This window comes from Mustela erminea, chromosome 18, assembly GCF_009829155.1.
Source record: "Mustela erminea isolate mMusErm1 chromosome 18, mMusErm1.Pri, whole genome shotgun sequence".
NCBI classification, from domain to species: Eukaryota; Metazoa; Chordata; class Mammalia; order Carnivora; family Mustelidae; genus Mustela; species Mustela erminea.
The window spans coordinates 636,581-658,184 of record NC_045631.1 but is presented as its reverse complement, the minus strand read 5'-3'; the positions used below and the strand labels follow the sequence as shown (position 1 = coordinate 658,184).

At 61.3% G+C, this 21,604-nt stretch overlaps 2 protein-coding genes across 5 annotated transcripts; one reads left to right on the top strand and one right to left on the bottom strand.

Annotated features, from left to right (window-relative positions):
• Nucleotides 1–2,653: 2,653 nt before the first annotated feature.
• FBXO39 (F-box protein 39) lies at nt 2,654–8,011 on the top strand. Of its 4 annotated transcripts, none has more exons than XM_032322990.1 (4): nt 2,654–2,783; nt 5,356–6,423; nt 7,134–7,310; nt 7,725–8,011. In XM_032322990.1, the coding sequence occupies exons 2-4, from the start codon at nt 5,398–5,400 to the stop codon at nt 7,851–7,853; spliced, it is 1,332 nt and encodes a 443-aa protein (XP_032178881.1). In that variant the 5' UTR covers nt 2,654–2,783; nt 5,356–5,397; the 3' UTR covers nt 7,854–8,011. The 4 variants fall into 4 exon arrangements, with proteins under 4 accessions (XP_032178881.1, XP_032178878.1, XP_032178880.1 ...); XM_032322987.1 differs by having other exon boundaries at nt 5,318–6,423; XM_032322989.1 differs by having other exon boundaries at nt 2,654–2,929.
• Nucleotides 8,012–12,477: 4,466 nt separating this feature from the next.
• TEKT1 (tektin 1) lies at nt 12,478–21,303 on the bottom strand. Its single transcript, XM_032322229.1, has 8 exons — nt 21,171–21,303; nt 20,005–20,211; nt 18,114–18,279; nt 16,231–16,359; nt 15,765–15,908; nt 15,145–15,367; nt 13,046–13,242; nt 12,478–12,743 (listed from the first exon to the last, which is right to left on the bottom strand). The coding sequence occupies exons 2-8, from the start codon at nt 20,192–20,194 to the stop codon at nt 12,536–12,538; spliced, it is 1,257 nt and encodes a 418-aa protein (XP_032178120.1). The 5' UTR covers nt 20,195–20,211; nt 21,171–21,303; the 3' UTR covers nt 12,478–12,535.
• Nucleotides 21,304–21,604: the final 301 nt, after the last annotated feature.

The following is a 21,604-nucleotide window of genomic DNA, read 5'->3' as shown; positions in this document are numbered from 1 at the left end:
AATAATTGCATGGATGTGCTTACACTAAGAAAATCTTCCTCTGAGAGTGAAATTTAACGGGGCGTGTCCTGTGTCCTCGGGCAGCCCTCTTCTGCAAGCACAGACTTGCACAGCGCATGTCTCATCATGCACGCTTCTCGGCACCTTAATGTTCGGATCCAAAATACCCTGGGGCACGTCTGCAAGCCAAATGATGTGGCTCTTTGCCTTGACATACGGCATGGGTCTTCTCTAATCTGCCCCCTCCCTGTGAAGACAGCCTCTAACACCATCCCAGGCCCCCCATGAAGTCCCCAGATACCCAGAAGTTCCCCCCATGCCTCATCGATGCCACCTGTGGCTCAGGGTTTGTGCTCTGGGAACCGGGTCAATGCTGATAGGCAGAAACGGCCAGGACCTGTCTCCTCCTCTGCAAACCTACCAAACGCTTCTACCCCCACTTCTTGAGGAGAGAGGAAACCGGGAGAGCTTCCCCGAAAGGAAACCACGTGAGACGCTCTACTGGCATGGGGCGGACAGCCACTGCGGACGGAGAAGACGGCACATTACCGGGGCTTCCCGCACACTCTCTGCGGCAGTCCTGCCCGTGAGAAGAGATGTGTTTTCTTCTTTAGGTTTCTTCCTTTTAGGAGAAAAGGTTGGGTTTTAACTATTTCCCTCTTTTGGACGGAGATGTTGGTATGCCCGAAGAGACACACAAGCCAGGAGAAGAAAGGGCTCCAGCTCTACCACCGGCCACGCCCAGGCGTCAGGCCCCGGGACAAGCATCCAGACCCCACGGTCCCGGCCCAAGGGGGACCCCAGGCTTGTCCCTGGGGAATAAAAACGCCCTCCCTGAAGTCCGTCCACCTTTTTTTAAGACTTCTTGTTGGTCTTTTCTGGTTAGAGAAGATAGCAGGTAGGGCAGATGTAGGGGGCGGGCGGGGGAGAGCAGAAGGAAAGGCAGAAACAGAGAGGGGGAGAGAGGAGAGGCTGTGCCCCCCGCAGGCTCCCAGCGAGCCCTGGAGCTGTCGGTGAAAGGCCAGTCCCCCAATGCAGCGTCCCCACAGGGCACCTTCCTTTCTGGGTGACCTTTGGGGACACCCCTTAGGGCTGGCAGGGAGGGCAGCGCCAGGGAGGGTTGGTGTATCAGACACGCGGACCCTCTCACACTGGGAAGGTGGGCGGTTCTCAAGCCTGGGCCTCAGGTGGGTCTGGTTGGCCAAGTGGGACGTGTCTGAGTTGGGGAAGTGGAAGCCACTGAGCACGGTGGCCCTTCCCACACATCCAGGGCTGAGCCACAACCACAGGCCCTGCAGCCCAGGCTCCTGCACAACCTCTTCCTGGTGTGGAGAGGGGAAGGGCAGGAAGAAGGTGGCCCCCAGCCCCACCACCAGAGCAGACCCCTGGCCCCAGATCCAGCCCCTACCACCTGCCCCCCCCCACTCTCTGCCCCCAGCCCTTGTGGCCCTCCTGGATCCTGGATCCCAGATCCCTCTCCCAGCTCCAGCCCCCCAGACACCATGAGCCTTACCCTCCCCCTGTCCCCCCTTCCCTATCTCCTGGCTCCCTTAACCCCAGACCCCAGTTGCCTCCCCCCGCACCGACTCCAAGCCCCCCAGGCTCCCATCATACACACCCCTTGCTCCCCCTGGCACCAAAACCTATCTCTCAACTTCCTGGATCTGCACCCCTCTCCCACTCCAGTTCTGGCCGCCTGGACCCTGGACCCTTGGGCCCCCAATAACACCCACCCTAGCATCCCCCCAGTGCCCCTCGTCTTGGACTGAACCCCCATCCCTGGATACCCTTGCCCCTCGGGCCCTGTCGGGATCCCCCATGGATCCCCCAGCCCCTGGCCCCCAGGGAACCCTGCCTAGGGAACCACAGTACTCCAGCACCCAGGTCGCGGAGCCTCCCGCACGCCAGACCCCAGGCCCTCCCAGACCTCCAGCTCCAGACCCTCAGACCCTGCACCCCACCTCCAAAGTCTGTGTCTCCTGGCTCCCCAGCCCCAGCCCCCTGGGCCTTGGCCTCAGTCCCTTCCCCAGCTACCCCTGTCCCCTCCCTACAACCTCACCCCTGCCCCCTCTCCCCCCTCCCCCACTGTCTTCACCCCTGCCCCCTCTCCCCCCTCCCCCACTGTGGGTCCCTCCACTCCCCGTGGTGCCTGAACCTACCCCTCCCCATCCCCAACGCCCCCCCACGGACCCCTGGATCCTGGACACTCGTATCCCAACCTCCAGTCACCCTCCCACGCCAATCCCCCAGCGCCCTGCCATGCCTGAACCTCCTCTTCCACGCTCAGACACATGCGTGCGTTGGCGCGCGCACACACACACACCGGAGCCCAGATCCCTCATGGACCCCAGACCCCCCTGCACCCTTGCACCGCAACCTCCAAGGACCCCGGGACCAGGTCCCCCGACACCCCTGCTCCTCGGCCCCTGGCCCCGGCTCCGGGAGCCTTCCGGGACACCCCGCGCCGGGCAGGTCCTGCCCTCTTCACGCACGGTCCGCCGCTCAGAAGACCCCATGTTTGGGCCCCTGCGCGGCGCGCCCCGGGGACGAGCGGAGGCCCCGGCGACGAGCGGAGGCCTCGGGGACGAGCGGAGGCCCGGCCGAGCAGGGCGGAGGGCGGCGCGTCACAAAGGCGGCAGTCCTTGGCGCTCATACCCCGCGAGGGCGCGCGTCCCAGCGGGAGTAGAGTCGGCGTCGGAGCGCAGGAGGCGCGGGCGGAGCAGGCAGGAGGCTCGCGTCCCCGCAGCCCAAACGGGGCGCAGCGAGCGGGGGGCGGCGAGCGGGTAACGGGCCCCTCCGCCTCCCCTTGGAAGCCTGCGTCTTCGGGCACCTCCGGCCGCGGGTGGTGGACCGTCCTTAGGCTTCCTTCCCGGGTTGGCAGCTCTGGGGCTGGTGGGCAGGACTCAGCCCTAGAGCCCTTGGGGTGGGGGTGAGTTGAAATCCCATTTCCGCACTTATTAGGGTGCTCGCTGGGAGCCTTCCTCAGCTCTCTGTTTCCCCATCTGTAAACTGGGCGTCCCCACGCCCTCCATCAGGGGATCCTGCAGAATGTCTTGGCATTGCCACAGGTCCAGCGTCTGCTATGTGCCAGGCACTGTTGGGGCAACTTCCACGCATCAGGCTCATGGAATCCTCCCAACACAGAGGAGCACCATTTTCATCCCTGGTTTGCAGATGTGGAAACTGAGGCACAAGGGAAATTAACTTGCCGCAGGCGGTACATAGCAACGGAGAGAACCAGGGCCCAACCCGCCAAGCTCCCGCGCCTCTGGCTGGCCAGGAGGTTTAGGTGGGGAGGGAGGACATTGCCAGTAAGGACCAGGGCTTGTGGACCACTTGCCACAGCTTTCCCCACCTGCCAGATATGTTCTCCCGACACCGCACTGTGGCTTCACGTGTCTGATGATTCCTCCAACCAGTGACTGCCGGACAAAGGCTTCGTGTTGAGCCTGGGGACTGGTCTGGCTTTTCTCAAGCACCTTGCTTCATGCTTAGCCCTGAGGGGGCCCCACAGCCGCAGACGCCTTCCATGAATGAAGCAACGGCCCTCCCTCTTCCTTCGTTAAATTTGAAGGGACTGCTCCGAAGAATGAGGCTGTCCCTCGTCTCAGGGGTGACGCAGGCTGGGACAAAGGTTACACTGAGGGACAGACATGGGCGAGAGGGGAAGGGGCAGGCGGCAGGGCAGGCAGTGTCCCTGGGACCCCGTGGATGCCGTGCCAGAGCTCACGGGGAAGTCTGTCTAGATCTGGAGATGGGAGAACCAGCTGGAGGCTGGTGAATGTCTCATGGGCGTGGAGGGAAAGTGTGGGATGGTGAGCACAGGCACAGACCCACGTGAGACACGTCAGAACGGGTCAGTGCGTGTGGGCGGGGACACCCGTGTGGACAAGGACACCAGTGTAGACAAGGACACCAAAGGAGTAAAACCGAAGAGAGTTCTTGCACGAATGTCTGTCCTAAGTTGAGAACTATGCTTAATGTGTCCCTCAGCTCCTGAGGCCTGTCACCGACGTGCTGTGTGACCACAGGCAAGCCCCTTCACCTCTCTGAGCCTCAGTTTCCATCTGTAAAGACACAATTCTCAGAGTTCCTCCAGCTTTGCATTTTTATGAGCTATGATAATCCTGGGCCACTTGGTGGAGTGGCCACTGAAAGCATGACGAAGCAGTAGGGTTTCCACCTGAAGACGGGGGCAGGGGAGTGGTAAAGGGAAGAAGCGTTTTCAGGCCGGGAAACACTGAAAGTGGGTCATGAAGACCTCAGCAGATGGCCTTAGAAATTCTAAGGGCTTGGCTCGGGCCTGGCACTCCTCGGGCCTCCCCAGCCAGGCCGAGGGACCACATGCAATACAGTGACCAGCTCAGGCAGCTCAGAGACCTTCCAGGACTCCCCACCTCAGGACCCAGTTTCCAAATCGTGTCCTGCAGGGAACTTACAAACCCACCCACTCCCGCAGTCACGCGGCCCTGGCTCCAAGCTTGGAGCCTGCGCTCTGCTCTGAGCCGTGCTCCTTCCTCTGCCCTGGAGGGCCCTTTCTGTATCTCAAGACTGACCACATCGCTTCCGGACAGGTGACCCTGTGACCTTGCCTGGCCCCCCGGGGCCTCAGCTGAGGCTCTCCACCACTGATGCTCGACCTACTGCTACCCTCTTGGAAGCAAACACAGTCACCAGCAAGCCAGTGATTCTCATCCCGGGAAGGGGGCCCATGTGTCAGGATTCCAAAGCCTTGGGGAGCCCCTGGTGCCCTGAACACGGCCTCTATCCCATCGTTCGGGGCCCCCTGACCCAGGAGCACGTCCTGCGGCTCCAGCTCCCACACACCCATCCCTTACAAGTGAAGCCCCAAACAACTTTTAGCTCCCTGCATGTGCACACGTCCCGAATGGTCCTCTGCCCGCGGCTCTGTACGATCGTTCCCTCTGGCCAGAGTGCAACAGTTCCTCCTCCAAGCTGTTCGGCCTCGTTGCTCCTACTCACCCTGCAAAGCCCTGCCCGGGAGCCACCTCCTCTGAGCAGCCCCGTCCACTCCCTCCTTCCCCAGACAGAATTAATCACCCTCTTTGTGCCCCCTGCACCACGAACACACCCGAGACTTCTCACGTCTCCCGCCGTGCTGTAACTGAGTCCGGGGTGGGACCTCAGGGGGCTCCCCCAGCAAACCGAGTCCTTGCAGGGGTGCCCTGCCAGGCAGCTCTATGACAGACCCCACCTGCGCCCACACGGGGCCTGCTACCCACGCGGAGCCCGCATCCCTTCGCTGGGTCTCGTTTCCACTAGGTGAGTAACGGTTCTTCCTTTCTACTCCCCACAGAAAAGGAGAGACTGCTTTTCTTTCCTCATTTTTGGAAGCCCTGCCTAGCACACGGCTGCTGCGGACACCCCGGTTCCTCGATGGACGAAGACAGCCAGCCACCCCCGCCCCAAGACCAGGGCTGCTGGGCCAGACTGCCCGATGTGTGCCTGCGTCGCGTCTTCTGGTGGCTGGGAGACAGGGACCGGTCCCGGGCCGCGCTGGTCTGCAGGAAGTGGAACCAGACGATGTTCTCGGCCGACCTGTGGCGGTACAGGACCATCACGTTCAGCGGGCGGCCCTCCCGGGTGCACGCGTCTGAGTTCGCGTCCGCGCTCTGGTACGTCAAGAAGTTCGGCCGCTACCTGGAGCACCTGGAGATCAAATTCCTGAACCCGTACAACGCCGTCCTGACCAAGAAGTTCCAGGTCACCATGCGGGGCCTCCTGTCATGTCTGGGCAAGAACAACAGCCGTCTGAGGTCGCTGTCCGTGCAGCACCTGGAGCTGGACCGCCTGGTCTGGCGCAGCAGCACCCGCAGCTCCTTCCTCAAGAGCCTGAGCTGCTTCCTGAAGAAGGTGGGGAAGCACCTGAGCTGCCTGAGCCTCAAGGGCGCGCGGCTGACCGTGGAGCAGGGCTGTGGGCTGCTGGGCGCCCTGAGCCACCCGCGCGGCCAGAGCGCCGTGTCGCAGCTCAACCTGGAGGACTTCTTCAGCCACCACCTGGCCGTGTACAGCAGCGCACGCTTCCGCAGCACCATGGCCGCCTTCCGCAGCCTCTCGTCCCTCACGCTCAACTACAGCTGCGTGTCGGATGAGCTGCTCGAGGCGCTGTGCCAGAGCAGCGCCGGCACCCTGTGGGCCCTGAACGTCAAGTGCCACATCCACGACCCTCATGGCCAAGTCATCTGGGGCATGTCCTGGGCCAAGCTGGCCAGGCACGCCACCAACCTGAAGGTGAACTTCTTCTTCGAGCGCGTCCTGAAGTATGAGCGCCTGGTCCGCATTCTCCTGCCGGAGGTCCCCGTGCGCAGCCTCAGCCTGCGGAGCTGCTACTTCAGCGACCCCGACTGGTCCATGCGGCCCACGCTCACCCACCTCCTGCCCACCTTCCGCCACACTCTGCAGGTGCGTGGGGCCCAGGAGGCCGCGGCGGACCGGCTGCCGCTCAGGTCACCGGTGTCCCCTGTCCCACCCTCCCCACCGGCGAGAGGCTCCCGACGGGGCCGGCATGCTCCCAGAGACCAGCATCCCCCCCGCCAAGATCATGGCAGGTGATGGCGGCTCATGTCTACGTGGGACACAAGGGATTCTCTGGTTGGCTGCCCACCAAGGAAAGCCCCTGCGTGCCGCTCTGAGCAAGAAGGGGCCTCCCCGGGGGACGGCAGGCCCCCTCGCAGCTCCCAGCAGCACAGGCATCAGTGAGTCCAAACCAGAGAGACCAAGTCACTGAGGAACCCAGAGCTGTGGGCTCTTCTCTAACCTGCCAGCTTCCCCGGGGATAAAATTAGGATCGCTTTGTCCCTCCCAAGGGCCGCACAGAGGGCTGGGTGATTCCTATCAGTCCCTATAAATACCACCAGCTGCAGGAGGGCTGCTCACCTCGGCCATTGCCATCCTTCCGCGTGTGAAGGGGCTCAAGGGACGGTGGCTGGCCAGTTGGCTGTGGGGCTGAGACCAGTGCTGTGGTCTCTGAACCCCAGGTGCCTGCCCCCTCTCTTTGTCTCTTCCCCGGGACCCTGGACTACAGCAAGCCCGCCGACGGGGCTGCGGGGGAGTGACCCAGCCAGGGGTCCCTGCGAGTCTGCCCACCTCCATCCCCACTGGTGCTTTTCCAGAAACTGACGTTTGAGTTCAACAACCACCACGAGTCCCTGGACGAGGAGCTGCACCTGCTGGTCTTGTCGTGCCGGAAGCTGCTGTACTTGAAGATCTGGGCTTTCCTGGACGTCAAGTTTGTGGAGCGAGTCCTGAAGAGTCAGGAGGAAGGGCAGTGCGCTCTGCGCACTCTCAAGGTAGGCTCCAGGCCTGGGCTCAGAGCCGGCGCTGGGCGGGCTGTGCTCCCGCCAGAGTCCCGAATGCGCGCCCCCGACTGTGTGCCCAAGGCGGTGGCGGGGGAAGGCGGTGGGGGGGATGGGTTGGCTTTGCCGACGGGAGTCAGGGCTCCCTTCGCCGGCGGCTGGGATGGGTGCGGGGCGCGGGGTGTGGGGCGCGGGCGTGGACGTGGGGCGCGGGGGCAGGGACGTGGGGCGCGGGGCACGGGACGTGGGACGCGAGACGCGGGGCGGGGACGCGGGGCTCGGGGCGGGGACGCGGGGACGCGGGGCGCGGAGCCGGGACGCGGGGTCGGGACTCGGGGACTTGGGGAGCGGGTCGCGGGGCTCCGAGGGCGGCTCCCCCGAGCGCGCCTCGTGTCGGTGCCGGCGCAGGTGAGGATCTACACGAACAGATACGAGACGAACGACGAGGACCGGACGCTGCGCGAGATCCACAGGAAGTACCGGAAACTCATCGACGCGGAGCTCAACTACCTGGTCATCGCGTACCCCATGATGTAGCGAGCGCCCCGAGCGCGTCCCCGGCGCCCCGCCCTCTCCGGCTCACCCGGCTCCCTTTTGCGGGTCCCGCCCCGGCCCGCGCCCCGCGAAGGCTGCGACCCGCCATGGCGGGACTTAAAAGTGCTATCTTTACCAGCGACCCGGGCCCGGTGTCTCCTCTGTCGTCCACGCCCTGTGGCTCGGCTTCCTCGCACCCGCCCTCAGGCCCCCGGAGTCGTCCCTCCGCCACTGACCATCCCCCCGACCCTACACAGCCGCGGGTCCTCCCAGGGGTGGGCGCTCCCGCTAGTCCACGCAGCCGGCTCCGAGCTCGAAGGGGCTCCTGACTTGGCGAGGCGGTCCCCCAGCGCACCCCAGTCCTCCCCCATCCCTGCGGAGGGGGCCCGGCTCCGCCTGCCCGGAGCACCCCGCTCCCCTTTCTCGAGTGCCCTAAGGTCCCGGGGTCCAGTGCCCACCGCGGTGCTGCGGGAGAGGAGGACACAAAACCAGGCGGGTCTGCCGAGTGGTCTGAAAGCGCGGAAGAGCGCCGGCAGAAGTGCCGCGGGGTTATGGGTGGTTTTCCTTTTCCTTTTGTGCCTTCTGTGCTGTCCTTCATCATCAGGGCTGAGGAGGGAATCCATCTTTAATGGGAGGTGATGGCATATTCCTGAGCCCCGGGAAAACTTGCTCTGCTTGGGTTGTTAGGAGATGTTGCACGTGTTTGCCTCTAGAATTTTTTTTCAATAGACCTAGATGAAGGAAGTTTCAGACTGCCCTAGACAAGCTTCTGACCGCAGACCAGGGTTTCTGCAGCCTCTTGCCTGCTTTGCCTGCACGTGTGTCCGCGTGTCTTTAGGCAGTGCTCCCAGCTCCCACACGTCTCCGGCCTCATTGGAGCACCCTGCACGCTCCCGTATCCTGTCTCACCTGCATTCAGGACGGGCAAGCAGGGGCGAGGGGCGGGGGTCCCCCTGTGGGGAGCTCCCAGGTGGTGTGCAGACCCGGAAAGGGGCTTGGGAGCCGGAGGGTCAGAGCCTGTGCAGGTAATGGGGAGAGTCACCCAGAGTGCAGACTGGTTGGTGGAGGGACTGGCTGGTTGGTTGGGTTTCTTCTCCGCACCAGTTCTGGATTTTAGTTTGCTTTCATCTCCAGGTGCAAATCTGAGTGTAGCAGACTGTCACACGAAGGCACACCGACATTTTACCGACTTGCTCTCCATGAAAAGGGTGGGCTCGGTCTGCAGTGCTCAGAGTGTCACGACTCGCTGGATGGTGGAGCCCCCTGGGTCTGCTCCAACGTCACAAAACTCCAGAGAATGGGTGAAAATCCTCGTGATGTCTTGGTGTTGGTAAGATATTTGACCCGTGGATCCCGACCACCGGCCTGTAGGACACGGACAGAGACTCCACCAACCAGGGAGCAGAAGCAGAACGGAGCGCAGGCGAGTCCCCTGGGAAAATGCCATGCACGCAAGGTGTGTAAACTCAGCAGTAAATGAAGACAACCGCGGACTTGTGACCTCCCTGGGCCACAGACTCCTGTCATATCCATCCACCGGCTGTGGGGCTGCAAAGAGCACCATTTCTGCGTAGAAACACGGAGAACCTCAGCGTGACCTTGACCCTGCTGATGAGCAGGACATTGACACCGGGGTGCCTCCTCTCAGCTGCTGGGGCGGGGGGCGGGGGAAGCGGCCCTGGGGACTGGTGGGGGCCGCCACCTCTGAGTTTCCAGCCTGGTAAGGAAAGTGGGACCACGGTTCCCAGAGGGGCCACATCATGACCCACAGGCAAGCTCACACCCAGAGTTCGGTTTTTGTTTTTGAAAAGACTCTCAGAGGAGAGGCTTGAATCCCGGCTGAAGGGTCCAGAAACGGCGTCCTCTGTTGTGACCCGAGCTCTGTGCCCCGTGCAGGCCTTGCTCGCTCCAGTCCCTCGCATACAAATGAAGCTGGGGCAGGGTCCCGGACCCTAACCTAGGTGTCAGCAGCAGCGTGGGCTGCTGGGGCGTGTATCGGCCTCCCTGGGCGCCAGCTTCTCTGTTGCACATGGAGAAGTGACCGCACGCCCACGGAGTCTGCCGCGGGGAATGGTGGTTTAATACTTATTCCCCCGTGCGTGAGCCTGCCCCCCACATTGCACAGATGTTGGCATCTGTGTTAGAGAGGAAACAGCTTGCGCAGAGGAGGTGGGTCTCCCGCGGCCACACAGGTGGTTAGCAGAGCCCGAGCCACGGTCCCTGGTTCAGCACCAGGGGCTCTTCCTCCCGCCCCGCGCCCACGAGGCAGGCCGGTGGAAGTGGCAGCGGGCAGAGCCCTCCCTGCGTGTGGGCTGTCCCGCACCATCTCCCTGACCCTCACAGCACCTCCGTCACCCCTCTTTCAGCACCAAGAAAACGGGGCTTAGCAAGGCAGACCCGCCCAAGGTCAGTGGCTCGGGAAGCGCGGGAAGCAAGCGTGTTGGAGCCACCCTGAGTCCACAGCCGTTCTCTTAACGAGCGCCGACCGCCTTGCTCGGCAAGGAGATTTAGAGCCGACTCTTGTCTGAGCGCAAGGGCGCTCGGGAGAGTACATGAAGACCTCCGTTTGCCAAGTTTAGCTTTGAGACGCTGCTGTGTGAGACGGAGCGCTCCGGAACCAGGCTTTCTGAGCGAAACAGAAGATACAAATACAAACTCCGTGATGTTAGAATGGTGGAGGTCACTGTCCCAGAAAGAGTGTCACCACTGTAACCTGTTAGAAACAATCTTTTATAAACACAAACACCCCCTGGGTGGGCACTTCCGCCTTCCTGCCTCCTGCCCAGACACCCCCGGCCCCCTGGAGAGGGCACTTGAGGAAACTTCACCCCCGGTCGAGCGACACCATGGGAGGGATCTGCCCGGACTCCCGGGGCGGTGCTTTGGTAATTAATCTGGTTCCCATCCCTGAACACTTGCCCAAGCACAGCCTGGGCACAAACGGGCCCCTTGCTGCTTGTCGAATGACTGACGATCTCGTCGAGGTGTGATTCCAGCTTTGTTGGCCGCAACCCATTATTTCAAAGCCCTGTTTTGTTTTGGCGCATTTTACCGAGTGATGACATGTCCTCTTTCAGCAGCAAGAACATGCGCCACTGCCACGGAGGCCACACACAGCTGATGTGGCCAACCCTGCCATGTTCCCTTAGACCACAGGAGCCTCTTTTTAACTGATGGGGCAGCTGAAGCCCTGGGAGGCCAGGAGAAAGCTGTGGAGGCCACACCCCAGGCAGAAGACGGGGCTAATCCCAGCCCAGTGAAGCACTGAGGCTCCCCGAGCTGGGTCCCCAGGAAAGGGTTTCCGCAGAGCCCTCACCCCCGCCCCCTGCTGCCACCTCCCCAGGGACAGGACCCATAATCCTGCGCAGTCCCACAAGCAGCGCAAACTCGGATCTGCCCTCTAGCTGGGAAGGGGCCCTGGGACCCCTCCAAGCCAGAGCAGAAGAGCACCCAGGGCTGTCCCCAGTGCTGTGGGCCCGAGAGGGCTGCGTATTTGCTCAGCACTGGGCGGGGGTGGTGGGGGTTGACACGCAACACGGTTGGGGGGAGGGGACGCTCAGCACTGGGAAGGGTGACGCTCCAGGGAGGGGATGTTCAGCACCAGGGTGGGGGCCATGAGGCTGATGTCCCCAGCCTCGGAGAGGCCTCCCCACCTAGGTTAGGGGCTCCCCTTGCTGACAGCACAAACTCCCTGGAGTAAGAACACCCTGATGGTAAACCTCCTGGGAGTCGGGCCCAGGGCGGACACTATCTGTGCCTCAAGACACCACGCAGAAATGACGTGGGCGGGACCCTTGCGGAGAGCCCGCCCAGGCCCATGGAACCCCACGGGAACCTCAACCCCGTGGCCTCCAGAGCCTCCAGTCCAACGACTGACTTGAACGTGGGCATGAGTGGGGGCCTGTGTGTGTCTCCGGCTTTACGGTACTTGGGAAGGAAGAAAGAACAAAACCTTCCCAAGGAGTATTCCCGGGTCCGGAGACCAGCAGCAGACTCGCCCTCTCTGTTTACGCTCAGGAGGGCATCGGTCTGCGGAAGCCGTCCCCATGCCCTCCTGAGGCTGAAGGAAGCCCCCCAACAGTACGCCCCTCCTGGCCAGCTGTCCCCACCCTGCAGCTGGCATGGCCCACGGGTGCCCCCGCCAACGGAGAACAGGGAGCGCTGCCCCACCCCGTACCCCACGATTCCCCACGGCCACCGCCAGGCCCACCCGCCCCTCAGGCTCCACCGCTCGGCCGATTCCTGGGGGCTGGAGGGCCTCTGGCCCATGTGTTCACTTCACTTCTCCGGCAGAGATGGGCCCCGAGAGGCCTGCAGGGGCAGGTGGGCTCCCATCTAAGCTCCGTAAGACTCCGAGTGGGTGGGGTCTGCGTCCGCAGCACCCGCCCTGCCGGTTTCCTAGGGAAGACGGAGGACAGCGGCCAAGGGATGTCCCGTGACTGTGACGAGGAGGGAGACGGCAAGTCTCAAGAGGGATCCAGACCCGGGGGTCCAGAAGGGAAGGCAGCGGACTGCTCCCCAGGCTGCAAGTCTGTCCTCTGGAGGTGCAGGGAGACGGGTGACCCTCGAGCCAGCACTACACCCCCCACCAGGCCCGAGCCCCACCTCCCTGAAATGAGAGCCAAGCTCCGGATCGTGACCCAGTTTAATCGATTGGTTTAATTGGCGTGGGCCCCACGGGGGCGTTAGCAGACAGCATCGGGCTGCAAGCCCCCCGCCCGCTGGCCCTGGTCGCCGCCATCCCGCAGGGGGATGGACTTCCTCATGTGGGTGCACAGCACCTCGTCGATGTAGATGGTGTTGTCCTTGACCTGGATCTCCTCCTGCAGGGCCAGCTGCCTGCGGTGCAGGCCCTGCAGCTCCGCCTGGGCCTGGCCCAAGGCATCCTTCAGTCTGCGGGGGAGAGAGACAGGACGCTGACTTCTCTCTGGGATGAACCGTGGACACCTGCCCCTCCCTCTCTGCCTCTAGGCAGACTTCAAACTGGGGGCCACAGGCAGAAAACCCAAGAGAGCCCCCAACCTTCAGAATGGTGCATTTTTACCTAAACGTCTGGATCGGGGCTCTAGAAAAGTGTAGCTAGGGACCTGCTTTCTGCGTGGCCGCAGTTAGGGAAGCCTGCCCTGGGGAAGCAGGTCCTGCGAGGGTATAGATGTTGTCCGCCTGCCGGCAGGCTCCCCACACAAGCCACCTACCTGGCCACATTGTGGGCGATCTCGCCCACCTCCCTGAGCAGCCGGTACTGCGCCACGTCGCGGCACAGCTCCACGTTCGGCCGGTGGGTTCTGGTCTCCAGGCGCGTGTGAGCCACCTTGGCAGGCCCCTCTTGGTCAAGGATGGCCTTCTCGAGGACCGTGATGTTCTTCTCCTGGCAAGCGATCTCTTCCATGACCTTGAGGAGGGATTGGAGGAGGGGAAGGCTGGTGGCACTCACGCTCGGGTCTGCGGTGATCACGTCAGGTGGCGACAGGGGACTCCCACTCAGCCCAGCGGGGACCCCACAACATGCCTGACCTCTCGCCCCTGCAGCTGTGACTGCTGGGGACCAAGGGGCTCCCCCCGCCCCAGAACCTCGCAGGCGGAATGGAATGACTGGCCACTGTTGCCTCGCCCCTCCCTGGAAGCAGCCGCTGGCCTGAGTTCCAACCCCAGAAGCCTGAAGAGTCTCTCCGAGTGGTTTCTGGGGTTTCTCTGATGGTGGCTTTGTGCACAGAAAAGATCACTCAGAAATTACTTGGGTTTTTAGATTAATATTTAAATAGCTTAAATTTTTATTTCTTCCTTAAGCTTTTGCAGTTTTAACTTTGCATCATGGAAATTTCCAGATGCAGATGGAACTAGAGAGGCTACTGCCCCTCATGTGCCCCTCATCAACCCAACCAACGGTCCATACACAGCAGGTTCTCCCCCATCCCAACCCTGTCCGTCAGCTCGATTATCTGTAAATCCCAGATATTATACTGCATTAGTCTTGAATTGTTGAGTACATGTTTTTAAAAGAAAAGGTCTCTCTTTTCTTTTAACCTAACTACAATATCTTTATTATACCCAAAAAATAGTTCTTTACTATCACATTATATCTTATAGTATTCAAATTTCCCTGATTGTCCCACATATTTTTTTAAAGATTTTATTTATTTATTTGAGAGACAGTAAGGACAAGCAAAGGAGCAGCAGAGGGACAGGGAGAAGCAGGCTCCCCACTGAGCAGGGAGCCTGATGTGGGGCTCGACCCCAGAACACTGAGACCATGACCTGAGCCAAAGGCAGAGGCTTAACCCACTGAGCCAGCCAGGCATCCCCCCATATTTTTTTAAAGAGTTGGTTTGTTCACATTAGAATCCAAAGGAAACCCACACGTTGCATTTGGTTGTCTGAACTTTTCCTTTTCACCCAATAAGGAAACAAATGTGCCTCCAAAAATGAAACGGGGTCACCCACCATTGCCTGGGGGGCTGGCCTTCTCGGCCTGCTCTCTTCTGGCCCCACGTTGACCAGAGAGAGGCTTTGCTCTAGAACTGCGTCGGGGTCTCCACAGAGCAAGGCCACCCACCCGGGCAGCACCACCTTCCACCAGCCCCAAACCAGACGGGCTGGAGTGCGTACACGTCGAGTCCTGAACACCCAGTTTTAAAAATGAACGTGAGCGACATCGTTTGTTACGGACACTTTGAACACACTAGAGCAATAGTTTTTCATTTCACCTAAGTCCTTCCACCTTTTGCAAAGTACTGCTGGAGACGGTGAACCACGCCCCGGGCTGTGTCCAGTCCTCGGGACTGCGCTGTGAGGCCGCCCCTGTCTGCCCCTCCTGCCCCCATCTCCCCCTGAACCCACCGCTTGTGCTCAGGACCCAGGCCGCTGGCTCCCATGGCCTAGCTGTTCCACACCTGGCCAGCCCACGTTAAACAGGCAGCTCGGAGCCGACCGTGATGGTCGCATCCACGCCACGGAAACCTGCCAAGGCTAAAGTTCAGGGTCTTGCCTTGTGACTTGTTTCCTGAATGCCAGTTTCCTGGCACAGCCCTGGGAATGGAGAGGCACAAGGAGCCAGAATCCTGAGCCAGCGGGGGGTTCGCGGAAGCTGGCGGTACCTAGCTGACTCAAGGAATGTCAACACTCTCCATCCCCCTGGCCACAAGTCACGCAGGGTGGGGTGAAGTCCCCTGGGGTCCCCAGGAGCCCATGCCCTGCTGTGAATGGGGAGCCATGAGTGCACCTCCCCCCGTCCACCCAGGAGCACAAGGCCCAGGGCCGGCGGCCCAGGCCAGCAGCTCCCCCTCAGGAAGCTCACCTTGGCCAGGTGGGCAGCCAGCTGGTCCCTGGCAGCCTTGGTCTCCTGCAGCCCGTTCCTGAACGCCATGTCCACCACGTCACACTGCCTGTGCAGGTCACTGGCCGTCTGCGACAGGATCCGGTCCACTAGGGCCTTCAGGGCCAGAGAGTTGTTCCTCTGCCTGTCGGCCTTCTCCACGTTGTTGTTGGAGAAGTCCAGCCAGTCTTCCAGACTCACGGAGCTGCAAGGGAAGCCATCAGTTGCTCAAGGCGTGCCTGGGCTGTGGGACAGGGCGGGCAGGGGAGACAGGGACAGGGTCCCAGAAGTCTGTGCTGGCGCTGAGGTTTTTCTCCTCGGCCGGGCACAGGAAGTGTGGGGACCCTGGGCTGGGTCCACCTCCTGGTCCCTGCAGCCGTGCCACCTCCTCCCCTGAGTGGGGGCTGTGGGAAGGGGAGCCCGGGAACTACCAGCTTGCCCTCGGGATATCTGAAAACACGACAGGCAGGCGAACCAGTTCTCAAGGTTTATAGGGATTTGACATCAGACGCTCCCAAAGGGGGACCCCAGGGCACTCAGCACTGTGTCAGAATGACCCGCGGGCTGCCCTCCGCCCGGGACACGGGGAGGGACCCACTCACTGTGGCTCAACCCTCACGGCCTTCTCCGAATAGTGGATGTTTGGGGAGTTGTTGTTGAGGGAGAAGCAGATGTCGTCGATGGTCAGGGCCACAAACTTGTCCTTCAAGTCCTTCTCCAGGTTGTACTTGGCCGAGCGATTCAGCCTGCAGGGAGAAGCAGGGCGTGCCAGGTCTGGTGCAGGACGCAGCACCTGCTTCCTTCGGCCCAGCCTCCCCGCCCCCAGCCCCGGACGCTGGGTGACGGCTTAACCAACCCACCTACATCTTCCTGACCCTTCTGATGGGAGGGTCCGAACCCCAGCAGGAAAGGGCTCCAGTTCACTGTCTGGTAACTCCAACCATGCCCGCCCCCCTCCCAATGGCCTGCGCGCCGCTGTCACGTGGGCCTCACACCGCGGGTTGCATCCTGTCCCAGGCTCCATCCTGGATGGGCCGCGGGGAGCCATGGACAGGCACACAGCCGCACCTGATCTGCTCAGACACCTCCTCCAGGGTGCGGGTCAGCAGGGCCATGACCCCGCGGATGATCTCGGCCTCCTTCACCAGCTCCTGCTCCACCACGTCATGCACCAGGTCGATGCCCACCCGCTTCTCCCTGGCCGAGAGGAGGGGCTGGTCACAGAGCGCCTGCTGGGGTGCTGACTCCACTTAGAGCTACCTGGACGACGGGTTTGTGGGGGACTCGACCCGGCAGGAGGCCTGGCTGTGAGATGTCAAAATATCCAGAACTCAGGGAGCCGAGATCCATGGGCCGCTGGTCACCTGCTCAGAAAAATGCCAGATGCACTTCCCCTCCACTTGGCCGTGACTCTGGGAGGCTGTTCCTTCTGACCTGTCATTGGGCATGTTCGTTTGCCTCAGAATTGTGAACACGTGGGTTTCTTTCCTGGAAACAGGAGCTCATCCTGATGTTTGCCAAGGATTTGAACCCAGAAAGGTGCTCTACAGCGGAAATGAGGCAACGTCCACACTCCCCCGCCGGGCGCTCACCCCACTTCGGGGGCCGCCACGATACCCAGCTTCCCTCTGGAGTCAAGGGGAGGAGGTAATTCAGTCGGGGTCACGTGCTCTTAACCCCGGAGGGACCCATCACCACCTGACTCCTCCACCCTACAGGGCAGTGCCTGGCGGGAAGGCTCCTCCCACACCCCCTGCCCGCCCCAGGGTGAGGTCTGGGGAGGCTTCCTCTCCCGTGAAATGGGGATACTGTTTCCACCTTCGCAGGGCTGTGGCAAGGAACAGGGGAGGCACAGATGGTGCTTCCCTGGCTCTCGGCAGCGGCACCAACACCCTCCCAACACCCCCGCCCCCCACAACCACCCTGGGTGTGAACTTGAGCAGCCGGTGGCGGGCTCTGTGCACACCTGCTCCTTCCCTGGGATTCACAGACCCCGCATCTGCTGGAGGGGGCTGCTCTTCCCAGGAAGAGGGAGCCGCCTCGGGTTCAGGAAGCAGCAGGTAACTGCACACCTGGGCACCACGGGCTGCTGGGCGTGAGGTGTGGCCCGGAGAGGTCATGGGCTCAGTCTGCTAGGTCCTGACAAACCTCGAACCTCAGTGGCCAGACCAAGGAACTACAGCTCCAGCGTCGCAGGGAAAGAGTTCTGGGCCCCCAGAATGACCCGTAGAAACCTGCGTCTGAAATCATTCTCCCAGCAGCCAGTGTGCGGGGGCACTGGACGTGGAGGGGCCTGTGTTGGCAGCCACAAGAGGCCCTGGGCGCGCGGGGTTGGGGGGGAGCTGTGACAGAGAGCAGGGGGAGGGGGACCTGCGTCCTTCCTCCTAGAACATCCCACTCACAGGACTTGAAGGAGGGAAAGGACAACGCACAGGGCTCCCTGGGTTCCAAAGTGCTCCAGTGAGGCTCTGCGTACTGGCGCAGACTTGTCCCCTGGGAACCTGTCCTCGAGGGCCGTTTCTGCGGGTGTGGCCCCGTGACTAAGCGCCCGTCAAAGGGCTGCACGGGCCAACGGGGACTAGCAAACCCAATTATTCCTACTTGCTGGAGCATGGAGGGGAGGGCTGGAGCTCTGGCTGCCATCTGGAGTCACAGAGTCACCCGGGGAGTGAAGACCCACACCACGTCAGCCCCACGCTGACTTCCTGCAGACCCCCTAACTGTGAGGGACAGAGCATGGCCCTACCTCAATTCAGCCTTAGTTTATAGTGTTCCAAGTCTCTGCAGCCAAACCGAGTCCCAACCTACATTTAAGTGAAGGTGTGAAGAGCTCCTTCCGCTGCCCAGCACGGCGGGCTCCAAACACAGGCTCCACAGCCTCACCGGGACCCAGCACCTGGCGCAGCTGCACTTTGCCCCCAGCAGCGGGACCCCACGGCAGTGACTCCCACCTGTACTCCAGGCACATCTGGTTGATATGCAGGGGCTCCTTCATGCTCTCCAGGGCGTTCACCAGTCTGGTCTGGTACGTGAGCAGGTCCTCTGTGATGTACACCAGCTGCTCGAGCTTGTCGTCCAGCTCCTTCTTCCAGAACCGGACTTCCTCGAGCCTCTGTTCTGAGGTGCACGGAGAAAGCACACGGCATCACACACACGTCTGCCCACTCCCCGTGCTGCCATTTCTGGGATCAGAAACGTAAAGACCACCCTCAAACCACCCCAGCTGCATTCTTTTTGCGGGGGCCCTTTCATCTTGTAAGTGCTGATTAGGGGACGGCGGGAGGGCATCTCTTCTTACAAGACCAACATCCAGTTAATGCAACCATCGCCCATGAATTAATGCAACCGTCACCCATAAGGGTTGACTCTAAGGCTTTAAAAGCCACTGTTTTTAATAACTTTAAATTTTATCAAAGATCTAGACATACGTTGTTTGAAAAGTCAACCCACCCAAGTGTTGCAGCTCTCTGACCTGTCCCTACCCACTCCCGCTTTCTGGAAACAATGCATTAAAAAAAAAAAAAAGATTTATTTCCTTATTTTAGAGGTTGAGGGAGGGAGGGGCAGAGGGAAAGGGAGAGAGAATCTCAAGCACACTCCCTACTGAGCACAGAGTCCAACACGGGGCTCGATCCCATGACCCTGAGATCATGACCTGAGCCAAAATCAAGAGAGTCCGAGGCATGGCCGTCAGAGTCCCCCAGGTAACCCGGGAGCAATCACGTTCTAGACACTTCCGGAATTTCTTCTGGCCTATGCTCACACTGCTCCTCACTCATGATCAGTTTAGACGATATCTACCAGTTCCCTGTGACTGAAAGCCAGGATCTGCTCTGGGACAGCACGCTCTCGCTGCCCCGTCTTCCCTGTGGGGCTGCATCGCCGTCTTGCGACAGAACAGCTTGCTTACAAGACCGTAAATGCGTAAATGGGGTCTACATCTGGGCTGTGGGGCGCGCTGCCATCTATTTCTCCTCTCGTGGGATTTTCTGGTTTTAGAGGGGCTGGTAGTCATGTCTTTGTTTCACGTTCCAGAGACGCAGGACTGTTTCCTTGGACGTTCTGCCAGAGCTGCAAACACCCCCGCATGTTCGGCCCCATCAAGGAACCCGCTGGGTTTGCTTCTTTCCAGGACCTCTGCCCTGGAGCGCTTCCTCCTCCCACCCTCCCTCCCGCTTGCTGATGATGGTCGCAGATTCTGGAACCCCCTCAGCTTCGCACCTGCCACCGCCCCCTTCCTCGCCATCACGTTCTCCTGCGCTCACCCCTTCCCTTCTTCTGAGTTTTGCAGACTGTGCTCTCATGATTTTAATCCCCAAGGATGCTTTCTTATCCCCGAGTGGTCTTCAAGAGTCCGTTTCCTACTTGCAGTGTCTTCTCCAAATTTCCTGAATATTTTATGGCTCATCTTTTCTTCTGCCATGTGTGTGGGGTCTGTCCGGGTGTCTGTCATGTTAGAGGCGCCCCTCCAATGTCTCTGACCCTTGCTTGGTTATGTTTGAGGCTACAAGCCTCGCGTGCCAACTGGGACCTCTTTCTGCAAGGTCTAGGTTTGCAACTTGACTGTCCAGAGTGAACGGACAGCCCAGGCATCTCTTAGATGTCCAGTAAGAGTGTCAGATCAGTAAGAGAATGAACAAGGAAGGCTGCATAGCAGGCGAGGTTAGCGTCCTCTGTCTTAGGGCAGGGAGCTCAGAGACAACCAGAAGAATGCACATTTTCCCCCAGTATTTCAAGATACTCCATCACTCCTCTCCTGACCACGGAACGGAACGGCACCGTGGCCACACCTCCCCGTGGCATCCAGGTGTGGGCACAAAGGCAGCAAGTGGCGCATCTTACCTAGTTTCTTGTCCACATCGCTTTGAGACTTCCTCGTGGTCTTTTCAATCTCATCCACAAGCCTCTGGCTCTCTGCCACCAGGCGTTCGGACCGGGACCGCTGGGCCTCTGCTCTGTGGTACTGGTTCTTGTTAGCGACCTGCCACTCTGAGGGCAGGAACTTGGGGGGAGGTTGGAGCAGTTTGGCCATAATGGCTTTCCAAAGTCCTGGTCACAAAGACAGACACTTGTTGAGTTTCATCGAAAGCACTTGGTCCTTTTTTTACGTCCGTTTTTATTCGAGTGTGACATACATTCCCAAAGGTGCACTCACCACGTTCTACACACAGAAGGAACCATCCGTGTAGCCTGACCTCCCCTCCCTTCTCTCACTGGCCTCCCACCGGGCTCCCACAGCACAACCACTAGAATGTAGTTTTGGAATTTGGGGGTTTCATGTAAACAGAATCACCCAGTGTGTTCTCTTATATCTGACCCCTCCACTCAATGTCATGTCTGTAAGATTTGTCCCCTTGCCCACAGAGCTGCGGTCTGCAGCTGTGGTCTTTCTGCAGGACACGGTGACTACGCCACGCCCACCCATATCTACTGCGCGCTGATATTTGGGTTCCTGTGCGGGGCTGTTGTGAGAATGCCAATCTCAGATGTGTCTTTTGGTGACCACAGGCACACATTTTTAGGATTCATCAGAAAGGCTGGGCCTAGGCAGCATTCACTTTTAGGACATCCTGTGCACAGAGGAACCCAGCCACAATTCTGAATGAACGATCGCGTGTGGTATCTGTACACTCAGAGCTGGGTATGGAGCCCACTCAGCAGAGGATACGAACCCTCTGCAGGACAAAGAAAAGCCAGAAGGCGGCCTGCGCTGTGTGTGGTTGGGTACCCCCTGCTGCCCACCCCACCGCACCTGCCATCTTCTCGCCAGAGAACCTGCTTCCCACCCCACCGCACCTGCTCTGCACCACCCCACCTGCTTGCGCGCAGCCCCCCGGGGACAGCTGCCCGCCCAAGGCCCTCAGGGCGGCGGGGCTTCCACACCCCCACGGCCCTCCGAGTGCGGGCTCAGAATGCCCCGGAGCAGCACCCGCGGGGTGAAGAGGAGGCCGGCGGGGGCTGGCAGGGAGCCCAGGCCGGGGGCTGGGCGGTGGGCGGCCTGCACTCACCGCAGCGCCTGCGGGAACCGCGGACCACAGGCTGGCCGGCCGCGCCCGCACCCCACCGCACCCCAGCAGCAGCTCGCGCAGAACCGCTGGTTACTAACCCGCGCGTCTCCGTGGCAACGGGGGACGCGTCCCCCGGGCGAAGGGGGCGGGGCCGGGCCGGCGGCTCTGCGCAGGCGCGACCCTGCGGCCTCTCAGCGGCCGGGGCGGCAGACTGGGGACCCGGCGGTGCCCGCCGCCCACGCCCGCGCGAGACACCAGGCAGGGGACGGCGACCACGGCCCCGAGCCCGGACGCGCGGCACCCGCGGGGCTCAGTGGGCTGAGCCTGGACACGGGACCACCGGTCCGGCGCGGCGGGAGAAGCGAGAGGCTGGGCGGTGGCGGGCGGCGATCGGGGGTCGGAGTCCGGGGTCGGGGTCGGGGGCCGCGGTCCGG

Bases quoted from the DNA above. Each gene is read 5' to 3' on its own strand.
- FBXO39 (XM_032322990.1), top strand. From the start codon at position 5,398: ATGGACGAAGACAGCCAGCCACCCCCGCCCCAAGACCAGGGCTGCTGG. The intron at 6,424-7,133 runs GTGCGTGGGGCC...GTGCTTTTCCAG, and splicing joins CCTTCCGCCACACTCTGCAG to AAACTGACGTTTGAGTTCAA. The intron at 7,311-7,724 runs GTAGGCTCCAGG...GTGCCGGCGCAG, and splicing joins GCGCTCTGCGCACTCTCAAG to GTGAGGATCTACACGAACAG.
- TEKT1 (XM_032322229.1), bottom strand. From the start codon at position 20,194: ATGGCCAAACTGCTCCAACCTCCCCCCAAGTTCCTGCCCTCAGAGTGG. The intron at 13,243-15,144 runs GTGAGCTTCCTG...TCCCTCCTCAAG, and splicing joins TGGCTGCCCACCTGGCCAAG to GTCATGGAAGAGATCGCTTG. The intron at 12,744-13,045 runs GTAGGTGGCTTG...TCTCCCCCGCAG, and splicing joins ATCGCCCACAATGTGGCCAG to ACTGAAGGATGCCTTGGGCC.